Below are 12,224 nucleotides of genomic sequence, written 5' to 3'. Positions count from 1 at the left end.
CAAGTAAAGTGATTCTGGATTTGATGAAGAAGCTATAGGTCATGGTCAATAACATGGGAATCATAATGGATTGAAAGTACTGGGAAATTTATTAGCAGATTAGTTTAGGGACTGAAGCCTCCACTGGGAATGGAAAGCATAAAATTCTTGCTTAGGTAGTGGCGAGGTTCAGTTCATTGAAATACCATTTAATCATGAAGCCCTTACATAAGTAGTGGCAAGGTTTAGTTCGTGGAAATGCCATTTGGTAATGATAAGGTAGCGAGCTAATGCATAGCTGGCTTCTCTGCTGGTGGACGTGTTGGGCAAGCTGCAAAGCATTGTGTTCTGAGGAGGTAGCAGCGTGTAAACCTGCCTCCTAGCTACTCTGAATTGCCCCCTCTTGCAAGTTTCGAGCACTTGCTGAAACACCTTTGTATTTGTCCTGACCTGCTTCCCAGGTGACTAAGAAGGGAAATGGCTGTTTATCAGGGCTCTTTGTTTTAGAGAGGGGGTTGAAAAGATTATGGCCAAATTGCCCGATTTTTCTCCTGGATTTTGCTGGTTTCCTATCAGTCAGGAGTTAGGTCCAGGTTAGTGGCAGTGTTTCCATTAGCATCCTTTGTCACTTGATCTCCCAGCGCTTAGACAAGGGTCAGATGTCCTTGAAGGTTTTATTTGGTATATCAAGCAGTCGTGGACATCATGTATCAAAAAGTACTGCAGAACTAGTCAGAGCAGGCAGTTGCTCTTCAGATTACCTGATTTTTTTTCATGCAGGGATGCTGAAAAATATTCTTCCATTTGCTTCTCTGCCAAAATGCCATTTTTTATGAGCTCCATTCGCCCCCTTCTCTTCCACAGGGCATGCGACACTTTACCGGGTTTGAGAGCAAGACATTTTATTCCAGAGTTCCATTACTGCAATGTCACTGGGACTGGTATCCCCTTTTAATCAGATCTAGGCCACAGAATGGTGTAGCTGGCTTGCTCTGATCTGTCCATATTGTTTTAGGTTTCTAGATGGGGAGCAGAAATGTAAGTGTATATTCTAATTCATTATGCTTTTCAGTCATCCCCTTAGTTTGGTTTCCTCTGGGATAATTTAGTATTTTCCAGCACTGAGAGAGTTATGTGATCCTTTCCATAAGGTGGTCACCAAACCCTAGCCATAAAGGCTTATTTGTACATTACTTCTGGCTGCCCTGTTTCTAAGGTTGTGTTCTGTTCCACAGGAGAATCTTGCATGTCTTTTTTGGCTGGGAGTGCTCTCAGGAAAATTAGAACAGTTTTTGTTTGTGTTTTGCAATCTGCTGGCAGTTGTAGCAACATCATTTTCTGAAGTTACATTGCAGAAGGCTGGAAGGGAGCAATGTCCACTGGAATGTCTTTTAGAGTGGATAGGGAGAAAAACAACACACCGCTTGTAATCCCTGCCTTTTCCATGTTTTATTTTGAATTACTGCTTTTTTCCTACTTAAATATTTTATTAGGTCCAACGAACATTATTTCCAAGACTATTTATAAGTTGCATTTGCAAAGGTGGAGAGAGCTGATCATACCACTGTGGTGCATAGGCTTTCCTGCAGAGGCAGGGGCAAAGGTAGCTTTAATAATGTATTTGTATTGATGTGTTAACTTGTTGTGTCCTGTTAAATAAATGTCTGTCTGAGCAGTGAGAAAAGCAGCACTTGTCTATATAAATAACATATGTTAGTTGCTTCAGGGATCTTTCCAGATCTGAAGGCCTTACACTGATGTAAGTGTAAGTGTAAACTTACTAGCTGTCGTAACCATTGATTGATTTGATCAGATAAAGCACATCAAATGAGTAAGGCATTATGGAGATCGAGTTATTTGCATGCTATGTCTCTATGACGTACCTCCACTAGCATCTTCATTAATCACTTTCAGGTGAGATGTGCATACAGACAGAGTGCCTTCAACTGGTAGACATGTAGGTTAGTAGACCCAAGTTCAGTTGCAGTTGTGTTTACTAGCTCCAGGTCTTCACTGTGGAGGCCAGAGGTTTAAATTTACATTGATGGAATTAAAAGTGAAAGTACTGTAGCTTTTCATCAGAACTGCAGTGCCCATGACCTACATTAGTTTCCCTGCTCTCTGCTGTCTCTTTACCGACTGCCTGAAGGACCCAGCAAAGCCTGGAGAAACCCACGGTGGGTCCAGGGGGACACTGAGACACCTTGCTTTGTCATCAAGTCTATGTATTAAGAACTAGGTATGTTGTCAGAGTGATACAGATGGATATAGGAGAGGCTTCCAGTACAGGAGGAGTTTCTTTGACTACACTGACCTGCTATGAAGATTGCTAACAGGGACAGGGATAGTCGTTGTTTTGCCAGTAGGCTCCTTGATTCTTCTGGGGCCACTGTCAATTCTTAGCTCTGGTGACACAAATCTTGGGGGGCTTGTGCAAAAACAGTTGTTACTTATGATCAGTGTCAGTAACAGTAGGTCAGATGCTGGCCCATCCCTGGGGAGGAGTGGAGCCATTGAGCATGGGGTGATGCAGGCTTTGGCACAGGTTGAATGGTGTTAGCTGGGTAGAAGGGTACAATGGGGCTCACCCCAGCAATCCAGCCCGCTGGGTTGCAACTTGCACTGCTGTTCGTGTGAGCTGGAAACTGGAAGATGGCTGTCATCACTGTGAATACACCGTCAGTTGCCATCTGCACTGATTGGGTCACCATTCAAAGCATAACTTAAAAGTAAAGGAAACCTGGGGCAGAGCTAGGGAGGAAGCTAATTTGCCTTCAGTGATAACAAAATCTTGGCAAACTGGTTTCAAGTCCCAAAGTTTTGGGGGTTGTTTTAGTTTCTTTTCGGAAGCCCTTTCCATTTGAGGGGTAATTTTCTCTTGTGACGTTGCTTATATTTGGAATTGTAGCTTACGGATTTTTAAGAGTTTATGGTTTGTTTGATTAAGGCAATATGAGGCTTAGAAAGAACAAAGGACTTCATGTACTTCAGAATGGAGTTTGCCACTTCTGTGTGGAAGAAAACAAATAAAAATAAATTGTCCCTAAATTTTAACTTCAGTTTCTCACCCTTAAGCTTCTCTTACATTTTTCCCATTGCAAAGGAACAGCAAGCAAAATTTGCTGCTGCTGTTTTCATCCCTAGCTGCACACATTTTAGTTTACAGACAGTACTCTGTAACATGTATATTCTACGAGCATGAGTATGACAAACTACTGGCAAACACATTTCAACAGAACAAATGCAACCATCAGGGAGGTGCAGGACATGAGCCATCTTCCCCAGTGCCTCCACACTGTTGTGCCCTTGTTTCTCCTCTCTGTAATTTTAGGGCTTTTACCTGCCCTGCTAATGGCATGCCCTGGGAGTGCTTTCCTGCTCCTGGGTCTGATTAATGTGATGTGGGGGAGGCTTGGTTGGGCACAGCCCCTTGCTCCCTGGGAAAGATGCCCATGCAGGTTGGTTGGTTGGGAACTGGGGCTGTCTCCAGCCGGCCCTCCAGCTGGACCACAGCAGGCTGTGACCTCGTGATAAACCATAAACAGCCTCAGTTTCTCTACTCTTCAGAGTTATCTGACCTGGTAGGTCTCACCTTTCCCTCTTTGACCTGGGCAACAGGGGGCCTGGGCATCTATGCCTTAGCTCTGCTATTAGCACTTACGGGGCATGAGGTACACATGCAAATCCTTCTTGGCCAAGTTGAGCCTGGGACAGTTCCTGCAGCAGTCCATCTAGCAGCCTCCCAATCCTGTGTTTCCTTACTTTCTGTGGGTTAAGGAGTTGGACAGGTACAGGTACTGTCTGTCAGTAATGACATGAATTGGGTGATGGGAACAGGACCCCAGAGAAAAGGCAGATGTGGGGGAATAGCAGTCCCTGCCTGGGATGTGCTCCCAGGGCCCTGACTCTTCTTCTCCAGGGTGCCTTGTGGGGAGCACAGACAGACCTATGTATCCAACAGTACCTGTCATGAGGAGACCAAAATGGTCTTTTGGGAGGCAGGTTTTAGAAATCAAGGGATCAGATTGGTATGAGATACATCCTTGTTTATTCTCTGATGGCCTGTTACGTCAAAGACCATCATCGGTGAGTCACCCGTGTGTGTGACTGTCGTCGTTACTGCTCTAAATATAAATGTCAAAGGATACTGAGCTGTAGGAATAAATCAGGCTGCATTGGCTTGTGTGTATCAGACAGGTCTTGCTTTTATGCATGTCCTTCTTTCTCTCTCTGTTATTAAGGCTGGTATGGTCAACAGGAAACAGCTGCAGAAACTCAAAGCTAGGAGTGCAGGCTATATTTTCATATGCAGATCTGGGATAGTCACATATTATATGATATATTATCATATATTATATAGCCACATATTAGATCTCTTTTTGCTGGTTCTGTCAAAATTATATCTGGGAAGAGCAAGGGAAAGGTTTGTTTTGACAGTATTTCAGAGGTAGAAACACTGAGAGACTGAGAAGCGTTTTCACACCCTTTTTTATACATGCAGAGTGTGTGATTTTTAAATAAGCACCAGAGAGAAAGTAACTTTGCCAAGGCTATCAGTCACTGCTTGTAAGCTATGGACATGGGTATGCTGTGTGATTTACACTGGTCAGGTTAACCCACTTTAATTAGATTCTCAGGTTAGGAGTTTCAGTTATAAACACAAGTGGTTGCTGTTGTTTTCTGTTGAAAGCTGAGAGAAACTGGTAAGAAAAGTCCCTTATCTTCCATCTTACTGAGTATCCTTTTCTCTTTTTTTTTTCCCCGCAGTAAAATCTGTTTTCTTAAGTCAAAAAAATGATGATGAAGAAGGCCAAAAGAAAACATTGGGAGCCTGAAATTGCCTGTTTACTTGCCAGAAGCACTCTGCTCTGGCAACTGTATTGGTTTAGGTTTTTTTTTACCTCTTGTGCTCTCTTTCCAGCATGTGAAGAAGTGGTAATGAGCTTTAGAACAAGCTCTGCCTGTGCAAAGTAAATGCATCTTGATAAAAAGAAAAATCATCTAAAATCCCTATAGGATGTAAATAGAGGGGGCTAACACTGATTCACTTTACTACTCCCCTAATGAATGCTGTTATGAGGATAATCCTGTATTACATGTTAGAGGATAGTTAAAAGATGTATGATAAGGTTGTCCTTTGTGCATTTCTGCAAAGGTTTTCCTTAACCATTAAAGAAAATCCTATGGAAATATTACATTTATTAGCACATATCTCTGTTTCAGTTTGCTCATTAACATCAGAGAACTCTACAATAATGACTCAGGCTTCTATTTTCAGGGAAAAAAAATTACAACAGTGCGTCTGGGCTGACACCACCTCCTTCAGCAGCACTGCAATATTCAAGGCCGTTTCACTTTGCATCAGAGACACTGGTATGTCTCATGCTACTGCACCTGAGGCTCACCCTCAGGCTTTGGCCCCTTAGTTTAGAATGCTGTGGCAATTCGTACACTTGAAGCATTTTATAAATAACGTACTTCTGGGGGAGTCAGGATTTCTTACTCCTTAGCTGTCTGCTTACTGTTGCTATTTCTTTCTATGTTGTGTTTTCCTGCCTGAGGCTGGATGGTTGATCTCTGCCTGTCACTCCTTGGTGCCTGAGAGGGCTTCCCTGGGTAGGACTCCCTGGCTGTGAACAAGGAGAAGCTGTGTTCCTGGTGGGGTGGATTTCCTCTGTGTTCCTTTATCAGCCCCAGGTTCTGCCTCGCTCTGCTTAATTATCTTTTCTTCTTTTGTGTCTCTGTTCTACCATGGGGAAGATCTAGTAAAGGATTTCAGGTTCTGAGAGCGCCCAAACCTTCATCCATCCTCGATAAAACACATCAGCTGCCTTTACACAGTGCAGAGGAACAAGCAGAGCCCACGGGCTGTGGTCCAGGGGATAATACTACCTGCCCCTGTTGTAGGATTTTTGCAGGAGAGTGACCAAAGCTCTGTGTTCAGTGTGGGTAGCCTGAGCCTGTTGGTGTGCACATGGGTGCAAGAAGCATTACTCCAGGGGCTTCAGCAGAGAAGGGACTACGAGCCTCCTTCTTTACCATGCTGTCCCAGCTTCACATCCATCTCTTGACCCCAGCCCCTCTCAATTGCTTCCATGCTTACCATTGACCCTTTCTCTTCTGTTTCTGTCATCATGTCAGCTGCTTCTGCCTGTCCCATTGCCTCATGATACAGCCACCTCTGTGCTAGCATCCTGGAAGATCAGCCTCACATCTTCATCCTGTAGCCCAAACTCTTGCCTTTCTTTCTTGTAGTTACCGCTAGCCCAAGCAGAGCATTTATAGGTTCTCCAGAAAATTCCCTTTTGGGGGAAGGAGCTGGCAACTTTTGACAGGGAAACATGGAGTTGTATTCAGTAGAGAGAGTACTTAGTTCCTGAAGTCTGAAAATGTAGGAAGGTGGGAGACAACTGTGAGAAACAGAAATGCCAGAAAAATGTGGAGGATTTGGCAGCCCTGTCTTTATGTCTACATGTTATCCTGCAGAACAGAACTGAAGACAAACATACGAATGTGCTAACATTGAAGTTACTGGATGCGAGTCTTGCTACTGAATTGCTTTGGGGGATTTTTTTTCTTTTTTTAGTTTCAAGGTTATTTTTTTTGTCATCATTCTGCTCTATTTAGTTTCTCTTCAGAAAATAGTAATGAAAAGTTACAGTGCTCCAGAACAACTCCAAAACTCTGTCTTTAAAAAGGCTCATTTGGTATTAGATGCCTTTGGCTAAAACCTTACCAAATGTAACTGTACTGTCAGATTGCCATTGCTTTGCATCACCAGCCCAGGAACCAGACTGTAGGCATGAACCTTTCAGGAAAATCCATCATAAAAACATTGGTAAGAAGCTGGTTAATACCAGTCTAATGCTATTAAACAGATTATCTTAAGAGTACGTAGCTCTGCAACCCCTTTGTAACTACATCACCTGGACTGCCAGTTCTTTAACCATTATTATGCTGCAGAGGGGAAGATTCAAAGTCTTTTGGATGCAGAAAGTTATGAGAAGTTGTCAGCAGGTGTCAAAACAGAGAGATAATTTCAAAATCAGCCTACTCAGTAATTCAGTATTGTGCTTACCTCTGATAGGAGATGATACTACTGCATCTCTGCTTGTCTGAAACAGCTTACAGCGGCTCTCTGCAGTTCTCATCATACGTGCAGTCAAATCTTCCTGTGTCTGCCACCACCAAGACAGCTGTATGCTGAGGGAATACCATTTATCATCATTGCAAATAATGCTGAACTCATTACAAAGCTGTTAAAATTGACCTAAAATCTGTCTGTTTTAATTAGTATAATGGAACTATTGACCTCAATAGACTGAACTCACGAAAAATAGGGTATCTTGCTCAGGAAGATGTAGGGTATCTTACCCAGGAAGAAGGGAGTCAAACAGAGCACAGTCCTGAGCTGCTAACTCATTCAGACTGGTCTTTTTTTCTTGAATTGGAACTGAAGTCGAACCATTACTTTGAAGTCTTGGCTGTATTTGATCCAGAACTGAACAGCTTCATACCTGCCTGCCTTCCCACAAAGAATCTTTTAGCTACTGCTCTTAAATCCTGACCTCCTCCTGTGCCAGCCTGCACAGCCCCACATCCTGTTGGCAGCTGCGTGGCAGCACTGTGTTGCAGTCTTTTCCCCTGCACCATCCTGCAGTGGTTTTGGTTGCTTTGGAGCTCCATGCATGGACCAGTGCAACACAGACCTTCCCTGCCTCTGGCATGAGGGTTTCCCACTGCAGTGCCATGAGGTGTGGGGTTTGCACCCACCCTGTGGTATGGGGTTACAGGATCCCTCTTCTGGGGTCCCTGCACATGACCTCGCTCGAATGGCCATAGGTATATATTGTGTACAAGTATCTCCATACCTCGTCGTGTGCATTGCCATCTGTCTGCACTGAGCACTGTAAGCCCAGATTCCATGGGACTGAAGGGGCAGGAACATGCAGAGAGGATGTCCCTCCTGATGCCGTGGGGCAACCAGGACAGCACTGCAGCCTGTGGTACAGCCCACCACACTCCCTCTGCCTTCCCTCGCTCATGCCCAGGTTGGCAGTGGGCTGCTCTGCAGGCTGCTGCTGAAGAGGCTGCAGAGGGAAGGAGGTGGGAATGCAGTCCAACTTCACACTGACAGCTTGTTCCTGTCCCATATCCCATAAATCCTGTCTTAACAGTTAGGCAGCTTGGTATGAGCAAGTTTGAGTTGGTTCATCACTACCCAAACTGGTTAACAAATATTTACTGATTTCCAGCCAAGCTAAACTTCAGTCAGATTTGATAAATGTGGTAATTCTGCCCCTTTCCTGACTGAAAATCAAGAACATAGAAGTGAAAATGAATGTTTTTTTCTTTATTATGATATGAGTAAGGGCCTATGCTTTATCGTTTTCAAAACACGGTTGTTATAAATAGTGCCATGCAATTAGACCATCTCAATGCACAAGGTGAGAGGGCACTCACTTGGTAGTTACCCTGGGGCTTGTAGCCAGCATGGATGCTAAAACTCACCCAGGGGACCACAGGCACTAGGTCTTCATTTCTCAGTGCAGAGCACTGAGCAGTCGGATTTTCATGCAGTTACCTGTGTTTTGCAACACAGAGCTATAAATATGTCAGTAGAAACAGAGGAGTTTCTAAGTAGACAGAAAATGGCATGCTGCTGCATGTATACTGATATGCCTCTGTCTCTTTGGACTTTGCTTCTATTTAGCTCTCAAACTCACATAAAATCACTGTTTCCAGTGAAGGCTGCATGTGCTTTCTTCATACTTCCAATCAGATGTGCTTCTACATCTTTTCTTAGGTTTCGTGGACCTCATGGGAGGACCTTTGTCTGCTGAGAAGCTTGTGATCCATGCACCAGTTGCCTTGAACAGGTGCAGGCATGCACTATGCTGTGCCGTACTGTGCTGCACATACTGCTTGGCCTTCAGGACCGTCCTGTCCTGTCCGTAACCCTTGACATGGGGTACCCCCAGCTGGCTAATCATAATGGAAGAGCTTGGAGGTGGCACCTACTTGGCACTATCAGGCACCACAAGCACAGTGTTGTCTTTATCCTGAGGTGAAGCAACATACTTTCATAGAAATATCCAATTGAAAATCCTATACAGAACACAATGCAGGTGAACCTTGCCCCTGACACGCAGTGTGGGCAGCATGCCATGCCCTGATCAAAGGTTGGTCTGATGCTGCGTCATCTTGGGTTTCCAGTGTCATAAGGAACATAAGATCTTGTAGCTCGCTGCCACCTTGTCTGGGATATTAATGAAGTAGTTAAACCTTTGAGAATGTTTGTGTTTCTTTTTGGGGGTTCAAAAAGAACCAGCATCTCTTGGTTCAAAGCCATAGTCCACTGATACTTGTGAATATAATTATAGATTTTTTAGAGAAAAATCCATTCCTAAATGTATACCCATACAGTTAGGCCACCATTAATGTTGTAGATCATTAGGTCTTAGTGTATTATTGTGCTGTGTGGGAAGGAATCCTAATCTGAGTCTATTTTTGACTTTTAATGGTTGTTTTACAATGAGTTACCATAGCAGAGTTCAAGCGTTTGCTGATTATTGCTGAGCTGGACTACTATCAGGCAGTTTTAAAAATAAAACTTGCAATTCTAGGAGTATCATTGAAGTTCCTTAAGAGAGCCCTGCTTGGCCTTTCAGCACATTCACTGGGTTTCCTGAACTGGTGCTCACACGCAGGCCTTGTGCAGCAGGGCAGGGCCACCCAGCATGGTCACTGCTTGATGGGGCTATTGATATCTTGTGGTTCTCCGCTTTTCATGGGGCTCTTCATGTTGTGATGCGGTTAAGTGCCTTCGTGGAGGCAACAATGGGAAACTAAATGTCCAGGTAGTAAGGAGCCTGCAGGAAACAGAAATTGATATGAAAAAGATAAATGAACCACAAAATGTGATCAGCTGGTTCACGTATCAACTGTGTTGTGCTCGCAGAAGTATGTCGGCTCTGCAATATCTGTTATGTACCTCACAGAAGTTCAGTTTTCAGAAACCAGGGAAGAATGGGAGCCAAAACTGGCTGTCTTTTTTCAGAACTTCCCCAGCATCAATTTTGCCTGCACTTGGACCTGGCCCTATGTGCAGGCATGTAGGTTCATACACTAACAGTAACCTCAGCTGAGCTGCAGGAGGGTCATTGAGAGAGTTTCCTTTCAAGGAAACACACAAGCCCTTGGCAGTTATATCCAGATGTAACTCTCTTGTCTATCTAATGTAATTAAATACTTGACAGGTGTTTTTTGGTTTTGTTTTGCAGGAAGAAATCATTCCTGTTTTCAGCTCTGTATGCTGCCTTTATATTTGGTGGTCGGCACCTAATGAACAAACGAGCAAAATTTGAACTGAGGAAGCCATTAGTGCTCTGGTCCCTGAGCCTTGCCGTCTTCAGGTAGGCATTTCTTCACACCAACTGCCTTTGACAGTAGTCCATGATGAGGGTTTGGGGTTCTTCACATACAGCAGCACTGCTAATGTGACAACAAGCTCACCCAGAAGTGGCATTTCTTTAGTTTTGCTAGTCAGGGTTATGTCCTGATCTATTCCTATCACTGAAATGATCCCCTTTGACTTGCCAGATCACACAGCATTTGAAGAGGAGAGAAATCAATAACCTTCTTGAAGAACAAAGATGACAATGAAGTGAGGACATAAGAAAAAGCACTTACATTGCAATAAATTTACCATGCAAGTTACAAAGGAAAATAAGCATGTTAAGATATTACTCTTGTTTTCACTTACCAGTTATTATTGCGTTTACATGGGTGCATATATGGAACATTTAGTCAAGACTGTAATCTCCATTAGAGTGATGTAAACCTAAAGTTGCTGCTTTTGATGACGCATAAATTAGGTTACTGTAATCAGAATTTGGCTTCTGGTTATTCTATCACAAAGAGCTTGTGAATGTAGCAGAAGGGTGGTTTCATGGCAACAGGCAATTTTCAGTGATGAACATGTCTAGCTGTGTGTTGACCCTATCATCAAGTATGGGGAAAGTCAGGTTCAGATTCTTGATAGTTGCTGAAGTCAGGAGTAAAACTGAATTCCACTTTATCTGCTTAATATGGTAATTTTTAGAGAGACTGAAGATAAATGAACAATGAACAAATGCTCATAAAATAGCCCTTAAAAACACACGAACTTGTGGTACAACTTACTAATAACGGTACACAGAAGACCTGAGGATTATCTTTCATTTCGGTGCCTATTGGAAATATAAATCATAGTTCACTCAACTGCATAGAAACCGTCTGCAAACCATTAACACCGATACCTGCATCTTTTTCAAATACCAATATAGCAATTGCCAATTATATTAGTTCAAAAGTGCATAAAACAGGTTTGCTTACTGCGCAGCTGTGAATGGTGCATAATTTTTCACAGCCTGGGAATAGTTTGAGCTGAGTTTCTACGGATTAAAGTTAAGCATGAATGGAGAAGTTTGCTTTCTTTCGTGGCTGTTCCTTTTTTCATCCAAAATTGGTTTATCACATTGACACTTTCTAAAACTCTGGAAGGGGAAAATAAATTATTTCTAAGTTGTCTCATCCAGCTGGGACATGCTAACAGCAGAAGTGTATGTTGGCTTGATTTTAATAGTTCGTCAATACCTTTAAAAAAATATATCCAGGTGCAGACAAAAACTGCTGTGAAGATTTCTAATTTTCATCTGGTTACATTTGATGCTGTACTTCTGGCTGTGTGTCTAATGCAGTTTTGCTGTTAGGGTCCTGTAAGCAATTGTCGCCGTTTGTTCCAGAAATGGCTGAATTTCAGCAGCTGTTGAACTGGTTCCTAGATGGCGTGTCATTTGTGGATCAGTTTGTAAAGTGATTTGTGGGCAGCAGGATCCCAAAATGCGTATTCCAGTAACACTTTCTTACTGAATGTAGACACGAAGAAACAGCTGACTTAACACAAAGCTTTTGTAGTTTAAATTTGAATCCAAGGGGAAGAAGCATTATTGCAGAACCATCCTCTGCAGAAGGTGTCTAGGATGAGTTTTAAAATCACATTATTTTGAGATGGGTCTTTGACTGGCATTCACAATGTTGGATTTGTAAGCAATTGCACTAATTAAGTTCCTCCTGAAATCATAACCTAGCAAGAATACACACTACATTGTGAAACTGCTGTCTAGAGGGACTTTGAAATAGACATGTTCATTAGTTACGAGTTGGAGTTTCCCATCATGATCATATGAAATAGCTAAAGCATG

General features: G+C 43.0%; 1 protein-coding gene across 1 annotated transcript in view; it reads left to right on the top strand.

The window, feature by feature from the left end:
* The window catches only part of ELOVL6 (ELOVL fatty acid elongase 6), a gene marked incomplete at its 5' end in the record, with an annotated part of 76,394 nt that overhangs the window by 41,154 nt on the left and 23,016 nt on the right, over positions 1-12,224 (top strand). The window contains one exon of the mRNA XM_080628409.1: positions 10,263-10,394. Coding sequence (XP_080484535.1) covers positions 10,263-10,394 — 132 coding nt within the window. The remainder of the gene's footprint in view (positions 1-10,262; positions 10,395-12,224) is intronic.

This window comes from Psittacula echo (genome assembly GCF_963264785.1).
Source record: "Psittacula echo genome assembly, chromosome: 1".
NCBI lineage: Eukaryota > Metazoa > Chordata > Aves > Psittaciformes > Psittacidae > Psittacula > Psittacula echo.
This window is presented reverse-complemented; position numbering and strand designations above follow the sequence as displayed.